Raw genomic sequence first — 22,449 nt, 5'->3', positions numbered from 1 at the left:
AGATCGGCTCAACTCCAACAGTTTGGGCCATCTGGGGAGTGAACCAGCAGATGCAAGATCTTTCTCTCTGTCTTTCTCTCTGTAGATCTGCCTTTCAAATATAAATAAATAAACCACGGTAGCCTAGTGGCTAAAGTCCTCGCCTTGAATGCACCAGGATTCCATATGGGCACTGGTTCTAATCTCAGCAGGCCCACTTCCCATCCAGCTCCCTGTTTGTGACCTGGGAAAGCAGTGGAGGACGGCCCAAAGCTTTCAGACCCTGCACCTGTGTAAGAGACCCAGAAGAAGCTCCTGGCTCCTGGTTTTGGATCGACTCAGCTCCAGCTGGCTGTTGCAGCCACTTGTGGAGTGAATCAGCAGACAAAAGACCTTTCTGTCTCTCCTTCTCTCTGTAAATCTCACCTTCCAATAAAAATAAATAAACCATAAATAAATAAACAGCAGATAACAAAGTCTGGTTCATTCAATCTTCCTTCAGTGGTCACCTGTTCAAGTATCTGCTTTCCCCTGCTACAAAGATTGGAAAGCTAAGTGCACTGCTCTGCAGATAGCCTTGCAATTAGGTTGCAGGCTTGTGATGACAGTTCCACCCAGAACTTTTCCTAAGGAGATATGGGCATGATCAACACGGAGTAGTGGCTGGGTACAGAGCCATTAGATTTCTTTGTAAGTATAGGGAGATGACAGATACCTTTGGCTCTTCTGGGCTAGCTGTTCACACGGCTCTACAATTTTAGCCCTACACAATAAATGGCTACATGCTCCTGGGCTGTCCTCACTTAAGGTCCTTTGCAAATTTCTAAACTCCTTACAAACTGTGAGGTTTTCACCACTTGAAAATCAACGTTGCATGTGGAGTAATCTACTTCTGCAAGTACACAATGACTAAGCATCAACTACTAAAAATTTTGTAACCACAGATGAGTATTATGGAGAACCATCAGGACAAAGAAAGGAAGGAAGTTTACTCTGTACATCAAATCCAGTTTAATGATTGTCTGAAAAGAAGGGATAGAACAGTTCCAATGAAGGAGAAAGGGAAAATTCAATATCTAATGTTCTATTTATTTTTATAAAATATGAAAGAAAAATACCAAAAGATTTTTAACAAACATTATTTCTGATTGTGGGTTTATGATAATTTGGCAAAATTTTTTTCTATATTTTTAAAACTCTTCAAAAGAGAAATAGTGAGGAAACCAGAAAGATGGTTTATGCTTCATCTTTTTTCCTATAACTCTAAAATCTTGACCAAAGACAGAAACTGTTATCAGATAACAAATTATGAGTTCCAAAAATGATAATAAAACCTTCATTAGAAATGTATTTAAAGTGCCAAACTGCCTAGACAGTACTGGCTTAGTCTGAGAGTCTTTTACAGTGTCTCAGATTGGGTGAAGCAAGGTAGAATGAACCTTTTCCCAGGTTCCTCAGAATATACTGTAACCCAGGATGTTGTTAAGAACTTGCATTTTTTTTTAACATATTGGTTACTCAATACCATGTCAATTAATTCCATAATGTTATAAATTGTTGTTGATGTTATGTTGGGGCTTTTAATTGATCAGGATGGTATTCTGCCAGCTCTACCTTCAGACCAGAGATGGTCTCCCCAAGAAACCACTGAATTTATCTGGACAATAAGATGCTGGACTCTATGCTTGGTATATGTTTGCCAAGAAAGAATCTTGCCTGAATTTGAACTGTAATACTGCAACAAGGTGGAGGAATCCACCATGGAGGGAGGGCACGGGGAGGGGTTGGGGGAATCCCAGAGTCTATGAAACTGTGTCACATAATGCAATGTAATTAATAAAAAAAATACATTAAAAAAAGAATATACTGTTACCACTAATTAAAACATTGCTTGGGGCCCGGCGCCATGGCCTAGCGGCTAGAGTCCTCGCCTTGAACACCCCGGGATCCCATATGGGCGCCGGTTCTAATCCCGGCAGCTCCACTTCCCATCCAACTCCCTGATTGTGGCCTGGGAAAGCAGTCGAGGACGGCTCAAAGCCTTGGGACCCTTCATCCGCGTGGGAGACCTGGAGGAAGTTCCTGGCTCCTGGCTTCGGATCGGCACAGCACTGGGCATTGCAGTCACTTGGGGAATGAATCATCAGATGGAAGAGCTTCCTTTCTGTCTCTCCTTCTCTCTGTATATCTCACTTTGTAATGAAAGTAAAATAAATCTTTAAAAAAATAAATAAAAAATAAAACATTGCTTGACAGACTGGTATGCAGCATGACAGATCAGATGCTGTTTGGGAAGCTCACAGCCCATATTGTGGTGCCTAATTCAAGTCCCAATTCTGTTCCTTATTTGGGCTTTCTGGAATGTGCACCTTGGGAAAGCAACCAGTGATGGCTCAAGTAGTTAGGAACCAGTTAAAACATGTGAAAAACCTGATTTGAATCTTTACTTCTTAAAATCAGCCTTGCCCAGCCCCAGTTGTTGTGGGCATTTGGGAAATGAACCAATGCATAGGAGGTCTCTTTATCTCTCTCTGGTTTTTAACTAAAATGATTTCTTGTTCAACCTTATGAAACAACAAATCTCATGAGCAAAAACATTCAAGTTTTCATGAAGATAAATCTTTATGTGTTTTCAGTAGGTAGGGGGAGAGCTGTTTTTTAGCTGACAATGATAATTAAGAGAGGAGTTCAGTGCTACAGACTTGACTATTGAGTGTGTACTAGGTCTTACAATGTGTTCAGCAGGCTTTATTTATACTTACTTTCCTTTGACAGTAATCCTCGATAAAGCCTTAGCTTCATTATGGAATTTCAATAAATTCAAACTTACATAAATCAAAACTGTGTGATTAGTTTCTGTGATTACTAATTGATCTAAGCCTAAAAACAGGAGTCCTGGAAACAGCCCATTACACACCAGTTTAGTACAAGTTCAAGTATATTGGCTAAAACTGCATTTTAAAGCTATTGGGCTAGAAATTTCAAAAGTGAGTCACTTCCAGGCTGGGCAAAGTAGCTCCAATGGCTTGTCAATGTATGGAAAGGCAATGGAACGGACACACCGGACAGTACTGAGCAAACCTTAGCCCACAAGTAAGATTGGAAACCAGGTTGGAGCACAGGACATGCCCAGCTAGGTTCTTGCACCAATTGGTCTGCGTGAGCCATGGACGCTGAGCCACAGTGTCTAAGGCAGGGGTCACTACAGGTGAGGGGCTGTGCCAAGCTGAGTCAGAGCAACCACTGGCAGGCTGAACACTGGCTGGGAACAGGCCCGGTTGGGGAGCTAAGGGGACACCCTAGCTGGGTGGACGTTCCCACCAAGGGGCGCGTGTGCTGGAATGGGGCTGCATTCTGGTCAGGATACAGTTGTAGTCTCCCTTGGCACTAGACACACCAGGCCGGGCCAGACTGCAACACCTTCTGGTGTCCTGGAAAACCAGGGTAGATGTGCGATGGACTAGACTAGGTCTCAACCCCAACTGAGCCATGTACGAGCTGTATGTGGGTATGGACGACCCGTGGTTGGACTGAAACATCCAACAGCAAGAACCAGAATGGTTTGAAGGCCAGTTAGGAAAAGTCACTGTTCCTGCCAGGACAGGAGGTGAACTGAGTAGTGCTGGCTCATGGACCCACTGGTATGTGCAAAATCTGGCACTGGGAGGGGTTCTGATGGAGAAGCCTGGGCAACTCCTCTGGCAGGAAACAGACCCTGCAGGTAAGCACAAGAAGCATGGAGGGAAATAGCCCAGAGGAGGTCATGGAAAGTGTCCCACTGGCATACATTTGGCATGGGCCGGGGGCAGACCAGGCTGAATCAGTTCACGTCATCCACTGGCAAATCCAAACACCAGAACAGAGTGTGGGTCGAGCTAGGTTCGGTCACGACAAAAGCAGTACAAAACACAGAATGCCAAGGTGAGGTTTCCTGTGCCAGATGTGACCGCAGAACCCAACCAGCACACTTGAGAATCAGGAAGGGAGGGGGCGGAGTCGGCAGGGGAATAACGGGTGGTTCTCTTGCTGGACAACTACTCCCACTGGAGAGCGTGAGCTGGGATGGGGACAGACCAGACTGGGCAGGGCTACAACACCTGTGCGCCTCATGTAGACCAGATCAGGGGAAAACCAGACTGGGCTGATTATTCCTACTGGTGCAATCTACAGTTAGAGTGGGTGAGGGTTGTTGGGGCTTAACCGCAACATCAGCTGGCAGAAGTTGGCACTGGGGGCTAGTTCTGTCAAGTTAAACCACAGAACCACCTGGAGAGTGCATAATCTGGGAGTGGGAGTGGCCTGGGAAGGAAATAATGGGCTCCTCCCTCTTGGGTTACCACCCCCCATGGGAGGGCACGAAAACTAGGACAGGGGCTCAGGTGGCTAGACAGACACCCAACAACATCCATGAAGGCTGGATAGTTGAGCTGGTTAGATGGAACAAGGTTTTAATACCCATTGACATGTATGAGAGCAGAAGGGGATGTGGGACAGACTGGACTAGTCTGCCACACATACTGGCAAACCAGGGCAGGGGGCGGGTCTGGTGGGGGTTATTGTGGGTCATTCTGACTAGGCTGCAGCCCACACTGGTTTATGTGAGGGCTTTGTATCTGCTGGGCAGAACCAGGCTGGACTGCAAACACCCATTGGTTCCAGTGGAAGACAGGGATGGAAACAGAACCAAACCAGCAATTACAACCAACAGCTGATCCAGGCAATGGACTGTGCCGGGACCTGTGCTTGCTAGTACATACAAGAGTCTGGTCTGGGAACACTTCAGACAAAGTTTCTTTGGGGATCCCCCCAATCGAACTGCCGGACTCAGAACCCTAACCATCAAAAAACAAAGGACAGAACAAGTCAATCAACCACCTCAGCTATATATCGGCAATGAAAATACTGGGCAAACGGACATTCTATGATGGACTATGTCAATCAGTGGATTCTCCAACGACCTGATCATGCTTGGAGTGGTGAGAGTGGCAGAAATTCAGAACTGTTGAACTATCAGAACCACTTGAGCAAGACCCTCGGAGCATGCCCCACATCTGGGACCTGGGGTGGGTGAGAGACTGGGTGGGGTTTCTCCCTTAAAATCCCCTTTTACATCAGATATATTAAGGAAACAATATGGAACTAATAAAAAAAAAATCTACTTGGAAAAGTCACAGTGGGTTAGCTGATTTCGTCCTCTATTTTTGCCCTTTATTTGTTCAATCCTGGTCAAATGTTTTGCTGAGCTTCAAAAAGTGTCATGACACAGGCTGTTGGGCATAATTTGCAGAGTAAGGAAGGCTAGCAAATGTCGCGGCTAGCTGAGCCGGCGTAGTAGGCACGGCGAATGTCCGAGCGAAAAGCACCGACACACGGAGACCAGGATGATGTTACAAGTGCTGGGAGCCGTCTCTCTCGAGCCGTCCTCCACAAGCCTCTTTATTACCATATTATCTCCTCTTTCCCCCAAGCCCATCAACAGGACAATAGGACGCCAATGAATCTGCAAAGGCCAGGTGCTACTGCCTTAGGCCTGATTCCTGAGTGATCAGCTCAAGGAGTGTAAATCAGCTCCACAGCCCACAACAAGCAAAGTATATATTTTTTCTATCTGCTACTTTATTCTTTTTTATGATGAAAAGATTTTTTGAAAGTTACTATTTCATAACTTGTATTTCTTTCTCATATTGTTCAAATGTATTTATTTGCGAAATTATTTGGGAAACATACACAGAATTCTATTGAGAACACCAAATGAAGAGCTACAATTTCAACGTATATTGGGTGCTGGTGAAATTGATTTGCTATTGCATTAAAATTCTGGTCTATATGTATTAGAAAAAAAAAAGTGAGCCACTTCTCATTTGAGAAATGAGTTTATGTCTCCAGTTGGGGGTTCTACATTTGACCTGGGGTTTACCTTTTTAGACACCCAGGAACTACAAATCTAAAGGGACACAGAAATACTGTTAGTTTTTTATGACTATAAACAAATTTCACTTATTCATTTGATAGAAGTATTGAAGTCCTACCCTAAGTAGCAAACATCTCCTCAGACAAAAATGGATTTAAACGTTCTTTACAAATTTGTCTCAAGACAGCCTTATTCCTGTCAAGTATACACCAAATACTCCAAAATCCAATCTGAATTTACATATCAAAACTATTCCAATATTTTGGAATCAGATAGTTCTTCCATAAATATATTTTCTCTAAGATATCTCTATGAACCCTCAGTTATTTCAACATAAGTGCTCACTTTTCAAAAACTAATGCTTCTTTGAATCATATGTCCCCTAGGATCAAGTCTAGTAATCATTCCATTTTCTGTTACTAAATGCGTTTTGCTTCTTCTTCAACTTCTGACTCTGGCAACATGACAGATCATGTTTCACAAATTTAGAATGTCACGATGAACACTGGAAAAATTCTGGGCACGAAAGGGGTCATCTTTATATTCATGGCTGAGCTAATGAGATTTTTAAAAAGGAAATTCTTCATTTCATGGATACATGGAGACCAGAGTATTTACACTTTTTTGTTTAAGAATGACTTACTTTAAAAGTAAAGTGAAGAAAGAGATTTTCCGCCCATTGATTCAATTCCCAACTGGCCATACTGGCTAGGACTGGGCAAGGCAGAAGCCAGGAACCTGGACTCCACCCAGGTCTCCCATGGAGTGGCAGAGACCCAAGTACTTGAATCATCATCCACTGCTTTCAAAGGTACATTAGTAGGAAAGTGGATCAAAAGCAGAGTAACTGGAATTTCAGCATCTCAAGTAGCAGCTTAACTCACTGTGCTACAATGTAAGCCCCTAAAATATTTGCTTTGAAGGAATGATTTTCAAATCAGAAAATAGGTCCTCACAACTAACTTCAGGTTGTAACACCCAAATAGTGACTAAATAATAGTCCTAGACCCCGTAAGGCAGAATTGGAACGGAAACTCCATAAAGCCAGACCCCTCATTGAGGCCACCTCAATGAAAGAAACTGAAAACTGACCTCTACCCTACAGGGATGACAAGGATATTTTTCTTTCTGTTGTTAAGTCTGGGGCTAGTGACTGCACTGGGACTTATGGCAAGAGCAGATGTGAAATCAGGCTGCAGGCCCCTTCCACACCAAGAGTCACAGAATTCCTCAGAAAAGAGACACGTGCTCACATTAAAAAACAGACACAAGAGAAAACTGTCACCATGGGTGAGAGTTCGCAGATGGGTAAGCATCCCAACATAACAACCTGGAATAATAAATTTAAAATTTTAGGAAGGAGGTTACTTTAAAATGTAGCTGAGGGGAGAGAGGAATTGCAGTAGTATAGCAGGCTAATGTTCCACTTGCAAGCACTGACATCCCATATAAGCATCAGTTAGTCCACTCCCAGCTTCTCCACTTCCAATCAAGCACTCTGCTTATGGCCTGGGAAAGCAGTGGAGGAGGATGGTCCAAGACCTTGGGATCATGCACCTACATGGGAGACCAGGGAAAAGCTTCTGGCTCCCAGCTCAGCTCAACTGTGACCATTGCAACCATTTAAGGAGTGAACCAGTGGATGGAAAACCTCTCTCTCTGCTTCTGTCTCTCCTCTCTCTATAAAAATATGCCTTTAAAAAACCAACCAACAAACAAAAAAACCATGTATCCAGCATTTAATCTATAGATAAGACTGAGTGCCACCAAAAGAAGCATATTACAATTTCCCAGAAATAAGGGATGCATCATATCGCATGGAGCCACAGGAAATCAGAAAGAACACAGACTGTGGGACTGTGCCTGTGCCTTTATTAATACAGTGGCAGAAAGTAGCTAGATGAGGAGATTCCCTACTGGGCAGGGAACAAAGCACAGGAGGGTCTGATTTAGAAGTTTCATGAATTTGGGAAATGTAAATAACTGTTGGCATTGGTTTCACTCTGTGATTCATGGATGCCAAATCACTGATAAGAAAATCCGTAAAAATTAGTTAGAATACAGATAAAAAGAGAGATTTAGAACTACATAGAAAGAACAAAGTAATTGGTATCAACCTGATGCCCTACTGTTCTTTTATAGGTGTGTATGTAAAAACTCAATTTTTCTAAATGCCACCCAAGCTATAGGCTTGACTACAAGGTCTGAGGTAAGGTTCCTAAAATATTGACCAAACTCATTTCTATCTGCTGCTGTCAAGCATGTAAAATGCTCAACTTGCCATCATTTTTGCTTAATATAGTGAACACCATCTAAAAGAAACTAAAACTATCCTTAAAGATAATATACTAAGGACTGGCATTGTGGCATAGCTGCTAAGGCTGCCTCCTGCATTGCTGACAGACTATAATAGTGCCAGTTCAAGTTTTAGCTGATCTACTTCCCATTCAGCTTCATGCCAATACACCTGGGAAAGCAGCAGAAGATGGCCCAAGTGCTTGGGCCCCTGCCACCCTTGTGGGAGACCTGGAGGAAGTTCCTAGTTACTGTCTTTGAATTGGTTCATTCCTGGCTGTTGTAGCCAATTTGGGAGTGAACCAGAGGATGGAAGATCTCCTCTCCTCTCCTCTCCTCTCCTCTCCCCTCCTCTCCTCTCCTCCCCTTTCTTTCCTCTCCTCTCTTTCCTCTCCTCTCCTCTTCTCTCTCCCACACCCCCTCTCTATAACTCAAATAAGTAAAAAAATAAATAAATATTTTAGAGAAACGATTAATACACTAACAGGTACAACATTTGAGTTGGCTTACTGTGGCTGATGTCTCAGTAGTGTTCAAGCTGCTGCCCACAATGCTGGCACCCCATATTGAAGTGCTGCTCCAATACCTAAATGCTTCCCTGCTAATATGTCTGGGAAAGCAGCAGATGATAGCTCCAGTATTTGGACCCAGCTATCCATGAGAAGGACCTAAGTGAAGATCCTGGCCATTATGGCCACTAGGTGGATGAATGAGCACATGTACCTCTTTCTCTTTCATGAAGTTGCTTATTTATCCAGCATGCCACATGAAAGAATGGAAGACAAATACTGTTAAACTTAGCAGACAGCATATGCCAACAAGCTCAAAGAAAATAAAACTAAGAATTATTTTGGTGCAAAAGGAACTTTGAATTCATTTATCCTTGTTAAGTAACTCACAATAAGATCAAAGGCATGTAAAAAAAAAAAAAACAAACAAAGAATCTGTGATAAAATAAAAATCCTAAGAACAAAAGTTAATTTTCTGAAGATAAAGTTTTCTTACTTTTTAATGTTGCCTGGGATAAACCCTTTAAATTTTGCCTACAGCCATTCCTACTTTCCCATCGAGGCAAAAACTCCTCTGAGTTTTATGTGCCATAAGACCAGTTAAAGGTTCTCTACCCAGTTAATATGGAAGCTTCTTGACAACTGAAATAGTTTTCACAACAGGTTTCTAATCACTGCTCAGACTAAATACCTTATTCGAAACAATACTATATAGAAGAAGTCTTTGTTAAATTATTGAAGAAATACTTTTGGAGACAATAAGTTAGTTGCTTAGTTTGTCTGCATCAAAAATGGTCTACTACCTATGCCTATCTTTCAAGACAGAGATATTTTAACACGCAAATTCTGCTCAGTTTGGGATCCTCACATAGGTTCTATTTGCAATCTTCCAGCAAATGATGTCTGTAACATAGGACCACAGGCTAAATATGGTCCAGTTAAAACAGAACCAGGTTATCAGAAACAAGGCACTCAGCTTTATGCATGTGCTCATGCTCCAATGAGCTCATTACCACTGAGAACTATACAGGTGGAAAATTGCCAGAGTTACTTATTTCAGATTATAGCCATTCCTGTTAAAAAAAATTAATGTGGGGCCTGGCACAGTAGTCTAGTGGCTAAAGTCCTCACCTTGCACGTGCCAGTACCCCATATGGGCGCTGGTTCTAATCTCAGTGGCCCTGCTTCCCACCCAGCTCCCTGCTTGTGGCCTGGGAAAGCAGTCAAGGACAGCCCAAAGCCTTGGGACCCTGCACCCGTGTGGAAGACCTGGAAAAGGCCCCGGGCTCCTGGCTTTGGATTGGCTCAGCTCCCGTCATTACGACCACTTGCTTGGGGAGTAAACCAGTGAAGAGATCTTTCTCTCTGTCTCTCATCCTCTCTGTATATCTGCCTTTCCAATAAAAAATAATAAATCTTCAAAAAATTAATGTGGTGGAGCTCAACTGAATTAAAGCAAAGACAAAGTATATTAGCACAGATGAAAAAGGCCTAATTTGGCCTGGCGGCATGGCCTAGCAGCTTAAGTCCTCGCCTTGAACGTACCAGGATCCCATACAGGCGCCGGTTCTAATCCCAGCAACTCCACTTCCCATCCAGCTCCCTGCTTGTGGCCTGGGAAAGCAGTCGAGGACAGCTCAAAGATTTGGGACCCTGCACCCGTGTGGGAGACCCAGAAGAGGTTCCACGGCTTCGGATCGGCACAGCACCGGCCGTTGCGGCTCACTTGGGGAGTGAATCATTGGACAGAAGAGCTTCCTCTCTGTCTCTCCTCTCTGTAAATCTGACTTTATAATAAAAATAAATAAATATCAAAAAAAAAAGGCCTAATTGCTAGGTTAGGTCAAAGAATCTAAGGAACCAGAGAGGGTATACCTAAGAAGCCGTTGAACTTGACTGGACAATAAGATGCTGGACTCTATGTTTGGTATACGCTTGCAATGGGGGAATCTCAACTGAACTTGAGCTGTGGTTATGCAACAAGGTGGAGGAATCCACCATGGTGGGAGGGTTTGGGGAGGGGTGGGGAGAACCCAAGTACCTATGTAACTGTGTCACATAATACAATGTAATTAATGAAGTAAAATAATAAATAATTAAAAGAAAAAAAAAAGAATCTAAGGAACATAGAGGAGGCACAGGCATTGCGGTATAGTAGGTTAAACCTCTGCCTGCAACACCAGCATCCCTTGTGCATGCCACATACTGCTGGTGCACCATCTGGCTCCCTGCTAACGTATCTGGGAAGGCAACAGAACATCCACACAGGAGACCAAGAAGAAGCTCTGGGCTCCTGGCTTCAGTCTGGCCCAGCCCTGGCTATTGTAGCCATTTGAGAAGTGAATCAGCAGATGGAAGATTCTCTCTGTCTCTCTGTCTCTTCTCACAGGCTGGGTGGGGCTTTCCCCTTTGTTTCTTCTCTGACCCCAGATATAGGGGGGAAATGATGGTATTAGTGTGGAAACAATGGTATTACCCACTTTCCTGTAGCCCTTGACCCTCTGTACCCTAATCAACAAAGTAAGATTATTAAAAAAAAATTTTAAAGAAATACAGAAGCAATGTTCTGATTCTATTGCAGATCAGTAACTATTAATACACAGGACAAGTCATCAGTCTCTTCCATGACTCTGGAAAACTCTTTTTGTCTCTTTTAAAAGCACAGAAATTGCCAAATGTAAAAATTTTTACTTTCCTGGGGCCAGTGCTATAGCATAGCAAGCTAATCCTCTGTATGCAGTGCCAGTATCCATATGGGTGCCAGTTCAACCCGGCTGCTCCACTTCCAAGCCAACTACCCACTTGTAGACTGGGAAAGCAGCAGAGGATGGTTCAAGTCCTTGGGCCACTTCACTTATATAGGAGACCTACAAGCAGCTCCTGATCCTTGGCTTCAGATCAAATCAACTCTGGCCATTAAAGCCATTTGGGGTGAACCAGCAGATGGAAGAGGCCTCTCGCTCGCTCTCTCTCTCTCTCTCTAACTCTGACTTTCAAGTAAAATAAATAAATCTTTTTAAAAAATATTTACCTTCCCTTTATTTCTCCTTATCAAAGTTTATGAAATTTCTCCAATGGTATGATGGTATTAAAAGTTATTATGAGGGAGCAGACACGGTAGGCTTGGTGAAGAAGTCCACTGGCCTGGTGGGGTGGGCTGTTTGTGAGAATCCACACAAGAGGCTAAGAATACTGTATGCAAAGATTCTGGATGTTCTTCAACAGATGCCTGAAACCGCAGCAAACAGAAAATATACAGAACAAATTACAAATAAGAAGCTGAGTATGGTGAAAATGGAATCAAATGTTAAAAATTTAGACACTCAACTTCAGAGTGGCCTAACAGAAGAGGTGATTCTTCAGGCTGAAATTAGCTAAATCTGGCAAGAAAAATGATGCAATGGAAATCATGGGAACCATTAGTGAAGAATCTCCTGACAACCAGCAGAAATGGCCAACATAATCATTGTCACCTTGTTTCGATAGGTTGATGGGAAACAAATGTAATTAAATCTTCTATTATTTTTAAATGTTTCCTGATTACTGACATTTTTGTAGAAATGTATAATGTAGAAAACTGATACAACATGTATTCAGGAGACTTGGTAAAATTAGTTATTATGGTAATAGAGTCTTGTGGCTCAGTTTTTGATTTGTAAAGTATTTAGCTTGGTTATTTTAAAGATGGTATTTCTTTGACCAGAAAAGTCTGTGGGGAGATTTGAAAGTTAACTAGAAAAATTATCATAAGTCCACAAAACAGAGACCATAATCCAAATGCTACGTATCTTTAGTAGACCTAGAATGCATAATAATTTTTATTATTATTATTACCCAGAAGAGTTTGGGAAGGAAAGGTACTTAGTTATTATTGTCTAAACAAATTTACAGGTCTCTGTTAGGAGGAAATAAGAAGAGTGAATGCATTTAGTTGTGAGAAAATAACAAAAATAGTTGGCATTAAAATTTTATGTTGTTAGCCTAAAAAAAAAAGTTATTATAAGATCACAACAGTGATAAGACAATCCAATAGGAAAAAAAATCAAATGTTCAACAAATGGTGCTGGAAAACTGGATACACACATGCAAAGAATGAAGGTGAACCCTACACAACAAAGAAAAATGTGAATGAATCAAAGACTGAAAGCTAAATGGATCAAGTGGCTAACACTATAAATCTCTTGGAAGAAAATACTAGAATATATCTTCATAACCTTGGTTGAGGCTATAGTTTTTTAGATGTGGCACCAAGAGTACAAGCAACAGCAAAAAGTCAGATAAACTGGTTTTCATTAATAATTTCAATGTTTAAAAAAAAAGATGCCTACAAGAAAGCGAAAAGACAAGCCACAAAATGGGAGGAAATACTTGCAAAGCATATTGTCTGATAAAAGTCTCATATCCATGTCGCGGCTAGCTGAGCTGGCATAGTAGGCACGGCGAATGTCCGAGCGAAAAGCACCGACACACGGAGACCATGATGGTGTTACAAGTGCTGGGAGCCGTCTCTCTGAGCAGTCTCTCCACAAGCCTCTTTATTACCATATTATCTCCTCTTTCCCCCAAGCCCATCAACAGGACAATAGGACGCCAATGAGTCTGCAAAGGCTAGGTGCTACTGCCCTAGGCCCGATTCCTGAGTGCTCAGCTTAAGGAATGTAAATCAACTCCTCAGCCCACAACATATCCAGAATATATAAGGAACTCATTCAACTCAACAACAAAAAGACAAATGTATCTGAGTCTGTACAGACTTTACTCCAAAGGAAATATACCAGTGGATAATGGGTACATAAAAACACATCCAACACCACTGGTTGTTTAGGGAAATGAAAATCAAAGGCACAATTAATCTTTTAGGATGGATATAATCAAGACAAATAGTAATAGTTGTTGCCAGGATTGCAAAGAAATCAGGATCCTCACAAAATGCTGGTGGGAATGTAAGATGTTGCAACCACTGAGATCAATTCTTATTAATATATATATATACACACACAGAATTACTATGTAACCCAACAGTTCCACTTGTAGGTAAATACACAGGAGAAATGAAAACTTGTCTACATGAAAAGTATACGAAAAAAATGTTCACAGCAGCATCATTTGTAACAGCCAAAATGTAGAAATAAACCAAGTGTCCACAGATATTCTTAACATTCAGTAAGAAAAAGGAATTAATTATTTCTACATGGTACAAAACAGATGAAATAAACAACTAAGCCAGGCAAAAGAAGCCAGCCACAAAGATTACATATTGTATGACTTCATACATACGAAATGTCCACAATGGGGAAATCTACAGAGACAGAAAGTCAATTAGTGGTTGGCTAAGGCTGGTAATACTGAGAAAGGGAGAGGAACTTCCAATGGTTCATGGCTTCTTTGTGGGTGATAAAAATGTTATGGTATTCAACAGTGGTGATGGCTCCACAACCTTACGGATATGCTAAAAATTAGTGAACTGTATGTTTTAGATGCATTTTAGAATGTACATTTTTTTTCACAATAAAGCTGCAATTTAAAAAGTTTTCATATGAGAATCCCATTTCCAGAGAGAAGTGTGAAGTGGAATAGTAAGATGGTCAAGAAAGACAAAGCAACAGAGTTATTGACAGCATTTCTCTCAGATAGTGATCAGACGATTTTCTCTGCCCAATATAGTATAAAATAATGGGCTAGGAATATGCCCGTTATGTGGAATCACAGTACTGATATATGACACAATTGTATTCAGTACACTAAAAGTTCACCTATCCGGGCTGACAGCTATTATTCTGTCATTCCTCACTCTTGTGATCTGTTCAAGACACCCTGGGCATACAAAACAGAAGTTGCATATAGAAGTATGGTTATTCACACTATAGTATTAGTGACTATAATTATGGTCATATAATAATCATATAAAATGAATTATAAGCATAAGTACAAACTAGCATTAACACATCTTTCATCAAATATTTAAGAAATTCCAAGAACTGGCCAGCTGCTACCTAATTAACCTCAACTAGTACCAAAGCACAAACATACTTCTCTATCACATAAGTACCACGAAAACTGCCAGTATCTGATGTGATTTTCTGAAAGACTAAAGATACCTAAGCAAAAATGGTGTTTTCCCACATCATTTTCTCTAACGGACTGAATCAGTCAGTTCCCCACCCTATTTTACTTTAACAACCATATTATGGAATCAAGCCACAGACCAACGGAGTCTTCACTTGGGAGTAATCAATTTCACAAGCTCATATGGATAATTTTTGTTAAGTGTATTGTTTTGTTCAAGCTACTAAAACTAAACACCAAAACACCACAGAATGGTTGGCTTAAGAAGCATTTATCTCTAACAATTCTAGAAGCTGATAAGTCTTTTTTTTTTTTTTTTAAGTTTTCTTCCTTTTTTTATTCAAAACTGTGTACTTTTAATCCAGGAAGCAATTGTCTTCTAATGCTGGTCAATTCCTAAGCCACCTAAATTTGTCTCAGGATTCCAGGTTTCTCTGGTGGTTTGAAAATGTATAATTGTGTGACAAGAGTTCATTTGTGTCCTTTTTTTTTTTTTTTTTGAAACAGAGTGACAGGGAGAGACAAGGAATTTCATATTTTCTGATTTCCTTCGGGAACCTCTTCCGGTTCTCCCACACAGGTGCAGTGTCCCAAGGCTATGGCTCGTCCTCGACTGCTTTCCTAGCCCACAAGCAGGGAGCTGGATGGGAAGTGGGACTGCTGGGATTAGAACTGGCGCCCATATGGGATCTCGGTGTGTATAAGTTGAGGACTTTAGCTACTAGGCTACTGTGCCAGGCCCTCTCTCTTCACTCTTCTTTTTTTTTTTTTTTTTTTCGTTGTCTATTTTTTTTTTAATTATTTATTATTTAACTTCAGTAATTACATTGTATTATGTGACACAGTTACATAGATACTTGGGTTCTCCCCACCCCTCCCCAAACCCTCCCACCATGGTGGATTCCTCCACCTTGTTGCATAACCACAGCTCAAGTTCAGTTGAGATTTCCCCATTGCAAGCGTATACCAAACATAGAGTCCAGTATCTTATTGTCCCGTCAAGTTCAACGGCTTCTTAGGTATACCCTCTCTGGTCTGAAGACAGAGCCAGCAGAGTATCCTCCCAGTCAATTGAAAGCTCCAACATACCATCAGCAAAAATTTACATCATTATGGAATTAATTGACATAGTAATGAGTAACCAATATGTTAAAAGTAAATGCGAGTTCCCAGCCACCTTCTGTGACCACCTCACCTATACTTCAATTTTAGTTTATACACAACATATAACATTCAAAACATAGCATGTTATACATAACATCATATCATCTTAAATCAAGGCAAACATGTGGTATCTAACCTTTTGGGATTGGCTCATTTCCCTTAGCATTATGGTATCCAGTTTGGCCCATTTGGCCACAAAGAACTGGATTTTGTTTTTTTTAATAGCTGAGTAGTATTCCATGGAGTAGATGAACCATAGCTTTCTTATCCAATCCTCTGTTGATGGGCATTTTGGTTGTTTCCATGTTTTTGCAATTACTGATTGTGCTGCTATGAACATAGGAGTGCATGTTGGTTTCTCATAGAACAAGTGTTCTGGATATATTCCTAGGAGTGCTATTGCTGGATCATACGGTATGTTGAATTTGAGTTGTTTGAATATTCTCCATACTGATTTCCATAGAGGCTGTACCAGCCTGCAGCCCCACCAGCAGTGGAGTAGGGTTCCCTTTTCCCCCCCCCGCAACCTCGCCAACAAGTGTCGTTGGTGCTTTTATTCATGTGGGCCAGTCTTACTGGCGTTAGGTGGTACCTCATTGATGTTTTAATTTGGATTTCCCTTATTGCCAGGGAACTTGAGCATTTTTTCATATGCTTATTTGCCATTTGGGTTTGTTCCTTTGTGAAGTGTTTGCCCATTTCCCGTGCCCATTTCTTGAGTGGCTTGTTTGTTTTGACATTTTGGTTGTTTTGTAGCTCTTTGTATATTCTGGAGATCAGCCCTCTATCACCTATGTCGTGTGCAAAGATCTCTAGAAGCTGATAAGTCTTAGGACGACGTTATCAGTCTGATTGGTCTCTGGGAAGGGCTCTCTTTCTAGCTTGAAGACGGCTGCTTTTTCGCTACATCCTCAAATTGTGGAAAGAAAAACAGAACAGTGGTCCTGACAACGATCCTATCAAGAAGACTCCATCCTTGTGACCTTATCTAAACTGAATTACCTTCCAAAGATTTCACTTCACAGTATCATTAACTCAGGGGTTAGGACTTCACCATGTAAAACTTGAGGGGACACAAATAGTGCACAACAATAAGAAAAGAAGATGCAGCTTAAAAATAACAACTATTGCACATATGGAGGTTGAACAGGAGGAAGTTGGGTTTTTTGTTTGTTTGTTTGTTTTTTGTTTTTTTTTTTTACTTTTTATGATGCAGCTCCATAGGCTCAGGGATCTCCCCCTCTCCTTCTTCTCGCCCCACTCTCCTCCCCAGCACTGATTTCCTCCATATTATTACAATAGCATAATCCTTCAACAATAGTCACAAGCCCATTATTCTGCTGTTTAAGTATGTCCTGACATCGTAGATATAGACAATGGTAGAAAGTCCTGTTGTCAAGATATATTTAACAGTTTCACTGGAAGCCCATCTTTTAAACAAATTTTAGTAACATATATACATGTTAGCTAATGACCACAGTGCTAAATTTTTTTTACATGAGAGCAAAATCATTTACAAATATCTCCTCTGATTCTAATAATGACAGACACCAGTAACAGGTATTCTGGAAGTGATAGACTAGGTCATAACTATTGATCTTTTAAATCAAAGTACCCAAAAGCCCAGCTCTAAAGCACTTCGGTTATGAATGAATCCAAGAAGAGTTCAAAAAAAGAAAATTCAACACTATTTAATACAACCCAAAATTTTTATTAGAAATGATGATTCCAAATGTTTCTGGGTCTTTGAGTTTACACTATGAACTACTAAAAGTGCTATGAGCCATCTATTTACTGAATATAAATCTAAATCATTACATCAAAATAATATCAGCATATCTAAAAACATCCCAGAAGGTGACATATTAGCTGAGAGACACTAGTTTATATAAACTCCAAAATGCATAGTTTTGGACTAGTATCATATACAGTTCTTGAATTCATTTTCAGCACAGCAAATAATATCCCATATTGTTACAAATACACTTAAATATACACTTAAATAAGAGAGTGATGGACTTATGACTGCTTATGAAGGACTATACTATAGTAATAATATGAGAAGAATTGGTCAGGATGTGGGAATTTGGGGGGTGGGGAAATCTCAGATCCTATGGAATTGTAGCATAAAAATGTAAAAAAATTACGATTGTTCCAAATTGTTAAGGATTTTTCTTCTTTTTAAGGATTTTTCTTATTATAGGGCACTAAAAGTTTTGTTTTTTTAAAGCTGCAAAATACGAAAAGCATGAAGGCATTATTTTCATATTACAGTAGACCTCTGGAAATCCCAACAAAAATCTATTTAGAGAAGTGTATTCAAATGTATTTAAAGGGAAAAAAAGAAATGCCTATGTTTGGCAACAAGGGAAATAAGCAGACGATGTCATTCCTTTGCTGTGTTGTTTATTCTATACATTATTCCATTCCCTCACAACTCCCTTGGCACCACATAGATTTATTTCCTTTTATTTTCAATGCATGACTTTTCTCTGTTTGAAAGACTTATAAAACCAAGTTTCCCAGAGTAACTTGCCTTATAACAAAATGCACAAAGCTCTGGAACTCAAACTCTGAGCCTCAGCTGGAGTTACTAGAATTCAGCTGTATATTTGAACAGGTCAAATCCTAGAGAACAAGGATCCAAGGATACCATGAGTAATAAGGATACAAGGCAATGCTGTGATTCAGCTACACTTTTAAGAAGCCATAAAAGACCTCACATAAGGAAAAGATCTACTATAAGGGCACTGTGCCTATTAATTCCTGGATCCAGGGAAAACTACAAAACTGGAAAGGACTTAACAGAAGCAACATTTACTAATATCCAGTATTTATTATGACTTTAATACATGCCTTAAATTTTTTATTCAAAACATAAGAAAAATTTCTCCTAATACCATCTTTCTTCAAAATCAAAGTTACCAATGAAGAAAACTATCTAATTAAATATACATATACATACACATATATTTGCAATCCAATGAGTATGTGTTTAAGTGTGTATATACCTGTACACAGATTCATGTAGGCTGTAGAAATAAAATTACAGCCACTTATTCCTACTCAGTAATCACAACCTTAAGTAATTGTGACAATACTGGAATTTAACACCATGCATCTTGCCTGGTATCGAACTGGTTTTCGGCAAATGTTAAATGAACATTGACTGCTTTTGAAACATAGGCTTTCCTCTAATAATGTGCATTTAACATTTCATTCAGTGAGGCATGTTCTCGCTTATCTTATTTGTGCTCTCCAACACACACACACACACACACACACACCGCTAGAGACATAGAGCTTCAATCACAACTCCTCTTGAAAACTACCCTCATGACAAAAGCTGGAAAATAAATATTACAACAGTGGAATGGGATGGGATGATGACACTTAGCATATTTAGGAAAATTCCAAAACACTAATAATTCTTCCAAATATAACCCTGTGATGCCAATTATCTTGGTCTCCACAGGCTTTCACAAGTGCCTACAAAAAAGTAACCTATTCCTATTTTGAAACTTAGACTGTTCTTGTCCATAGTATCACATTTAATCATTAACGATCTTTTTACATCCCCATAAATGCCACATACGGGAATTTCCATTTCAAAAGGAGCTACATTTTTACAAGTAGTGCCCACGATGCTCAACAAATCTGAGGGCAAAAGAATACTGATTATGTCATTCCTCATTCAAAGAGTACAGCTAATTCCCACGCTAAGGGACAAACGCTGTTGTCAGCCACTCGTTATAATTGGACTTTTCTCCCCAAAACCAGTATACCCAAGTTTGCTGTGTGTGCTTTGGAGGTTTGTTGTTGCATCTTGTCCTAAGTCTGTACTTCAAACTGAATATGGGAAAAAGGGTGGGTTTTCTTTTTGTATGGGGAGTAAAAGATACTGAAGGCAACACAGAGTTCAACTTCGCAGGGCTGTTTACCAGCAAGCAGGTCGGTGCTCCGTGGAAGTCACCCTTAAATCAGGTATCAAAAAGAGTTCTTTCAAAAAAGGATTTTATATAGCAAGAATGTTTGGGAGGGCAAAAACATATCTTTAACAAACAACGGAACATCCCTGCCAGTCACAAGCAACAAAATCTTATTTGTCAAAGAGCCGGGTCAGCGCTGCACCCTGACACCCTGGAGGTGAGCAGTGGTGCGTCCAGCCTCAGGCACGCTGCAGGGACTGTCTGGGGAGGTTGACCTCGCCGGGGCAGCGCACCCTCCTCGGGCCGGGAGAGCTGTATGAGAACTCTGCTTCCAGTTGGGCAGCTGCAGTCGGCCGTCCTCGCTCAACTCCACCGCATCTACCCCGGCATTTTGACCTCCCCCGCCTCCCGCACCATGCCCCGCACTCCCCGCGGCGGCTTACCAAGCAGCGAGCCTACGAAGATGACGACCTGCACGGTGGTGGTGAACTGGCGGTAGAGATGCGCCTCGCCCAGCTCCCCGGGCGCAGTATGGTTCGCGCCCACCGCCTGGGCACCCGACGTGTTGAGTGGCTCGCTGCCGTTCCGCGGGATCCAGCTCCCGTTATGCCCCATGGCGAGCCCCAGGCGCCAGCTCCGCTCGCTGCCCAGCGCCTCTCCTCCCGTGGGCGCCCAGGGATACGCGGGTGCCTGGCCGCAGAAGCCTGCAGAAGCCGGGGCAGCCGGCGGGTCCCCTCACGTCTCCACATCGCCAGCCCCGGCACCCGGGAGGCGGGGAGGCGGGGATGCGAGGCCGCGCCCCTTGCCTGCTCCCTCTAGGGCTCCTGTCAGCGGCCACATGTAGGCGGATCAGGGGCCAAGCCTAGGGGCGTCGTCCCGTCCCCTCTCCAGGGGCAACCAGACCCACTCAGCAGAGGGGGCGACTCCGGAGGCCTGTGACGGCCAGGGAGGGCGCTCTCGCTCTCGTCGCCCCCTCGGCCTCGGCTCACTCCGCCCCGCGAGGGCCACGGCAGCCCTCTCCAGTGTCCCTGGGCTGAAGGAGCACGGTCCCGTCCTAGGACGGCCCCTGAACGCCTGACGGGAGCTATTTCTCAGCTTTAAGACTGGAAAGCGGGGAAAACCATGAAAGGCACCCCCACGGTGCCCGTGGCCAGTACACCCTGAGTTTCCTCAACAGCCTCTCCCTGAGGGCCCTGCTGTCCCACGGTGGTCTCCTTCGGTCCGACCCCTGGCTGACCGCTCCGACCTCCCGCCCCGGCACCAACTGCAAGGGCCCTGTTCTGCAGTCCCTATTTGCCTCTGCTCTGCCAGCCCTGACCCCTCTCCGTCTCTCAGTCGCTGGGGAGGAGCTTCGTAACCGGGTAGGAACAAGGTGGAAGACCAGTGGTGGGGACGGGGAACCATCTGCGCCGCCGGCAGCCTCCCGGCGCGCGCCTCAGGCGGCCGGGGCCGCGCGGCTGGAGGGGGCAGTCACGTGACACGCGACTCCGCCCCTCCCGCTGCCGGGGACAAGGCGCCATTTTGGTCCTGTAGAGCGTGACTACTTAGGCGGCGGGCGTGGGAGGCATAGAGTATTGGTGTCTGGCTGCAGTGAACGCTCTCGTGACTCCTCCCTGGCTCTGCTTCATCGATTATAGTCGTCCCTGCATAGTGTAGTCTTTAGGGACTACCTACAAGCCAGGGTAGGAAGCCCAGGCTCGTGGCACCTCGGTCAAGTCTTGGATGTATTGAATGTCTCGCAGACCCTATGGATTCTAGCATGAAAAGCTGGGAAGAAGCAGCTTCCTTCAGGTTTTTGCAAAAGATTGGCAAGCTAGAGTTAGAAGTAGTGAAGAGAAGGGGAAAAGGGACATGTATAGCATCAGAGCAGGATTCTGGGGGAAGAGGAAAGGTGAACTGAGAAAGGAAAACGATAAGGAAGAAACAAAAATTTCTTCGTCTTGCCTGTATGGACACAAAGTACATGACGGAGAGCTTTGACATCTATCAAGGGACTGATTGACAGGACTAGCCCCATGAACTGTGTCTCAAAAATTGATTAAAGTTGCAGTTATGTCTTGATTATCCCAAGGATGAATCTTCTACAGTGTGGCTGCTCTGCTTTCCTTCTTACTACTTCGGAAAGGGCAAAAATCTATGGCCTCAAACACCTTTGGATTCTTGCAATACCTGCACATGATAATACTCTAAACTACTACTTTAGACATTTTTGAGAACAAAAATAAAAGGGAGATTACTAAGTACACTAAATGTAAAAGTACATATTCCCCTCCCCCACAAAAAAATGGCGTTTGAAGTAGTTAATATTAGATGTGGGAGGCCAAACCCTTTTCAGGATGAAACCCTCCATATGTAAAACAAATTATTATTCAACATCGAGCTTATTCCTTTAGGAAGTGATGTGTACACACAGAGTTGTTTGGTTACTGCTGTGAAATACCCCTTTATCCACTTTTATCCTCCACCACCTATTCAAAACTAGCAATTTCCTAGTAATAATCATTAGGAAAGAGTCCATGTTGCCAATATAAAGAGTGAGCAAACCACAAAACCTTTGCCACATTTTCATTCAGAAAAAATACCTCTGAATTATTTA

At 42.3% G+C, this 22,449-nt stretch overlaps 1 protein-coding gene and 1 pseudogene across 1 annotated transcript in view; one reads left to right on the top strand and one right to left on the bottom strand.

Moving 5' to 3' along the window:
- GPR176 (G protein-coupled receptor 176) overlaps positions 1 to 21,252 on the bottom strand; it is a 117,033-nt gene extending 95,781 nt beyond the window's left edge. Inside the window, exon 1 of the mRNA XM_004578181.2 lies at positions 20,297 to 21,252. Within this exon, the coding sequence (XP_004578238.1) occupies positions 20,297 to 20,468 (172 nt within the window). The 5' untranslated portion in view covers positions 20,469 to 21,252. The remainder of the gene's footprint in view (positions 1 to 20,296) is intronic.
- Positions 11,755 to 12,157, top strand: LOC105941935 (NADH dehydrogenase [ubiquinone] 1 alpha subcomplex subunit 5-like; annotated as a pseudogene).
- Positions 21,253 to 22,449: the final 1,197 nt, after the last annotated feature.

This window comes from Ochotona princeps, chromosome 6 (genome assembly GCF_030435755.1).
Source record: "Ochotona princeps isolate mOchPri1 chromosome 6, mOchPri1.hap1, whole genome shotgun sequence".
Classification (NCBI taxonomy): Eukaryota; Metazoa; Chordata; class Mammalia; order Lagomorpha; family Ochotonidae; genus Ochotona; species Ochotona princeps.
This window is presented reverse-complemented; position numbering and strand designations above follow the sequence as displayed.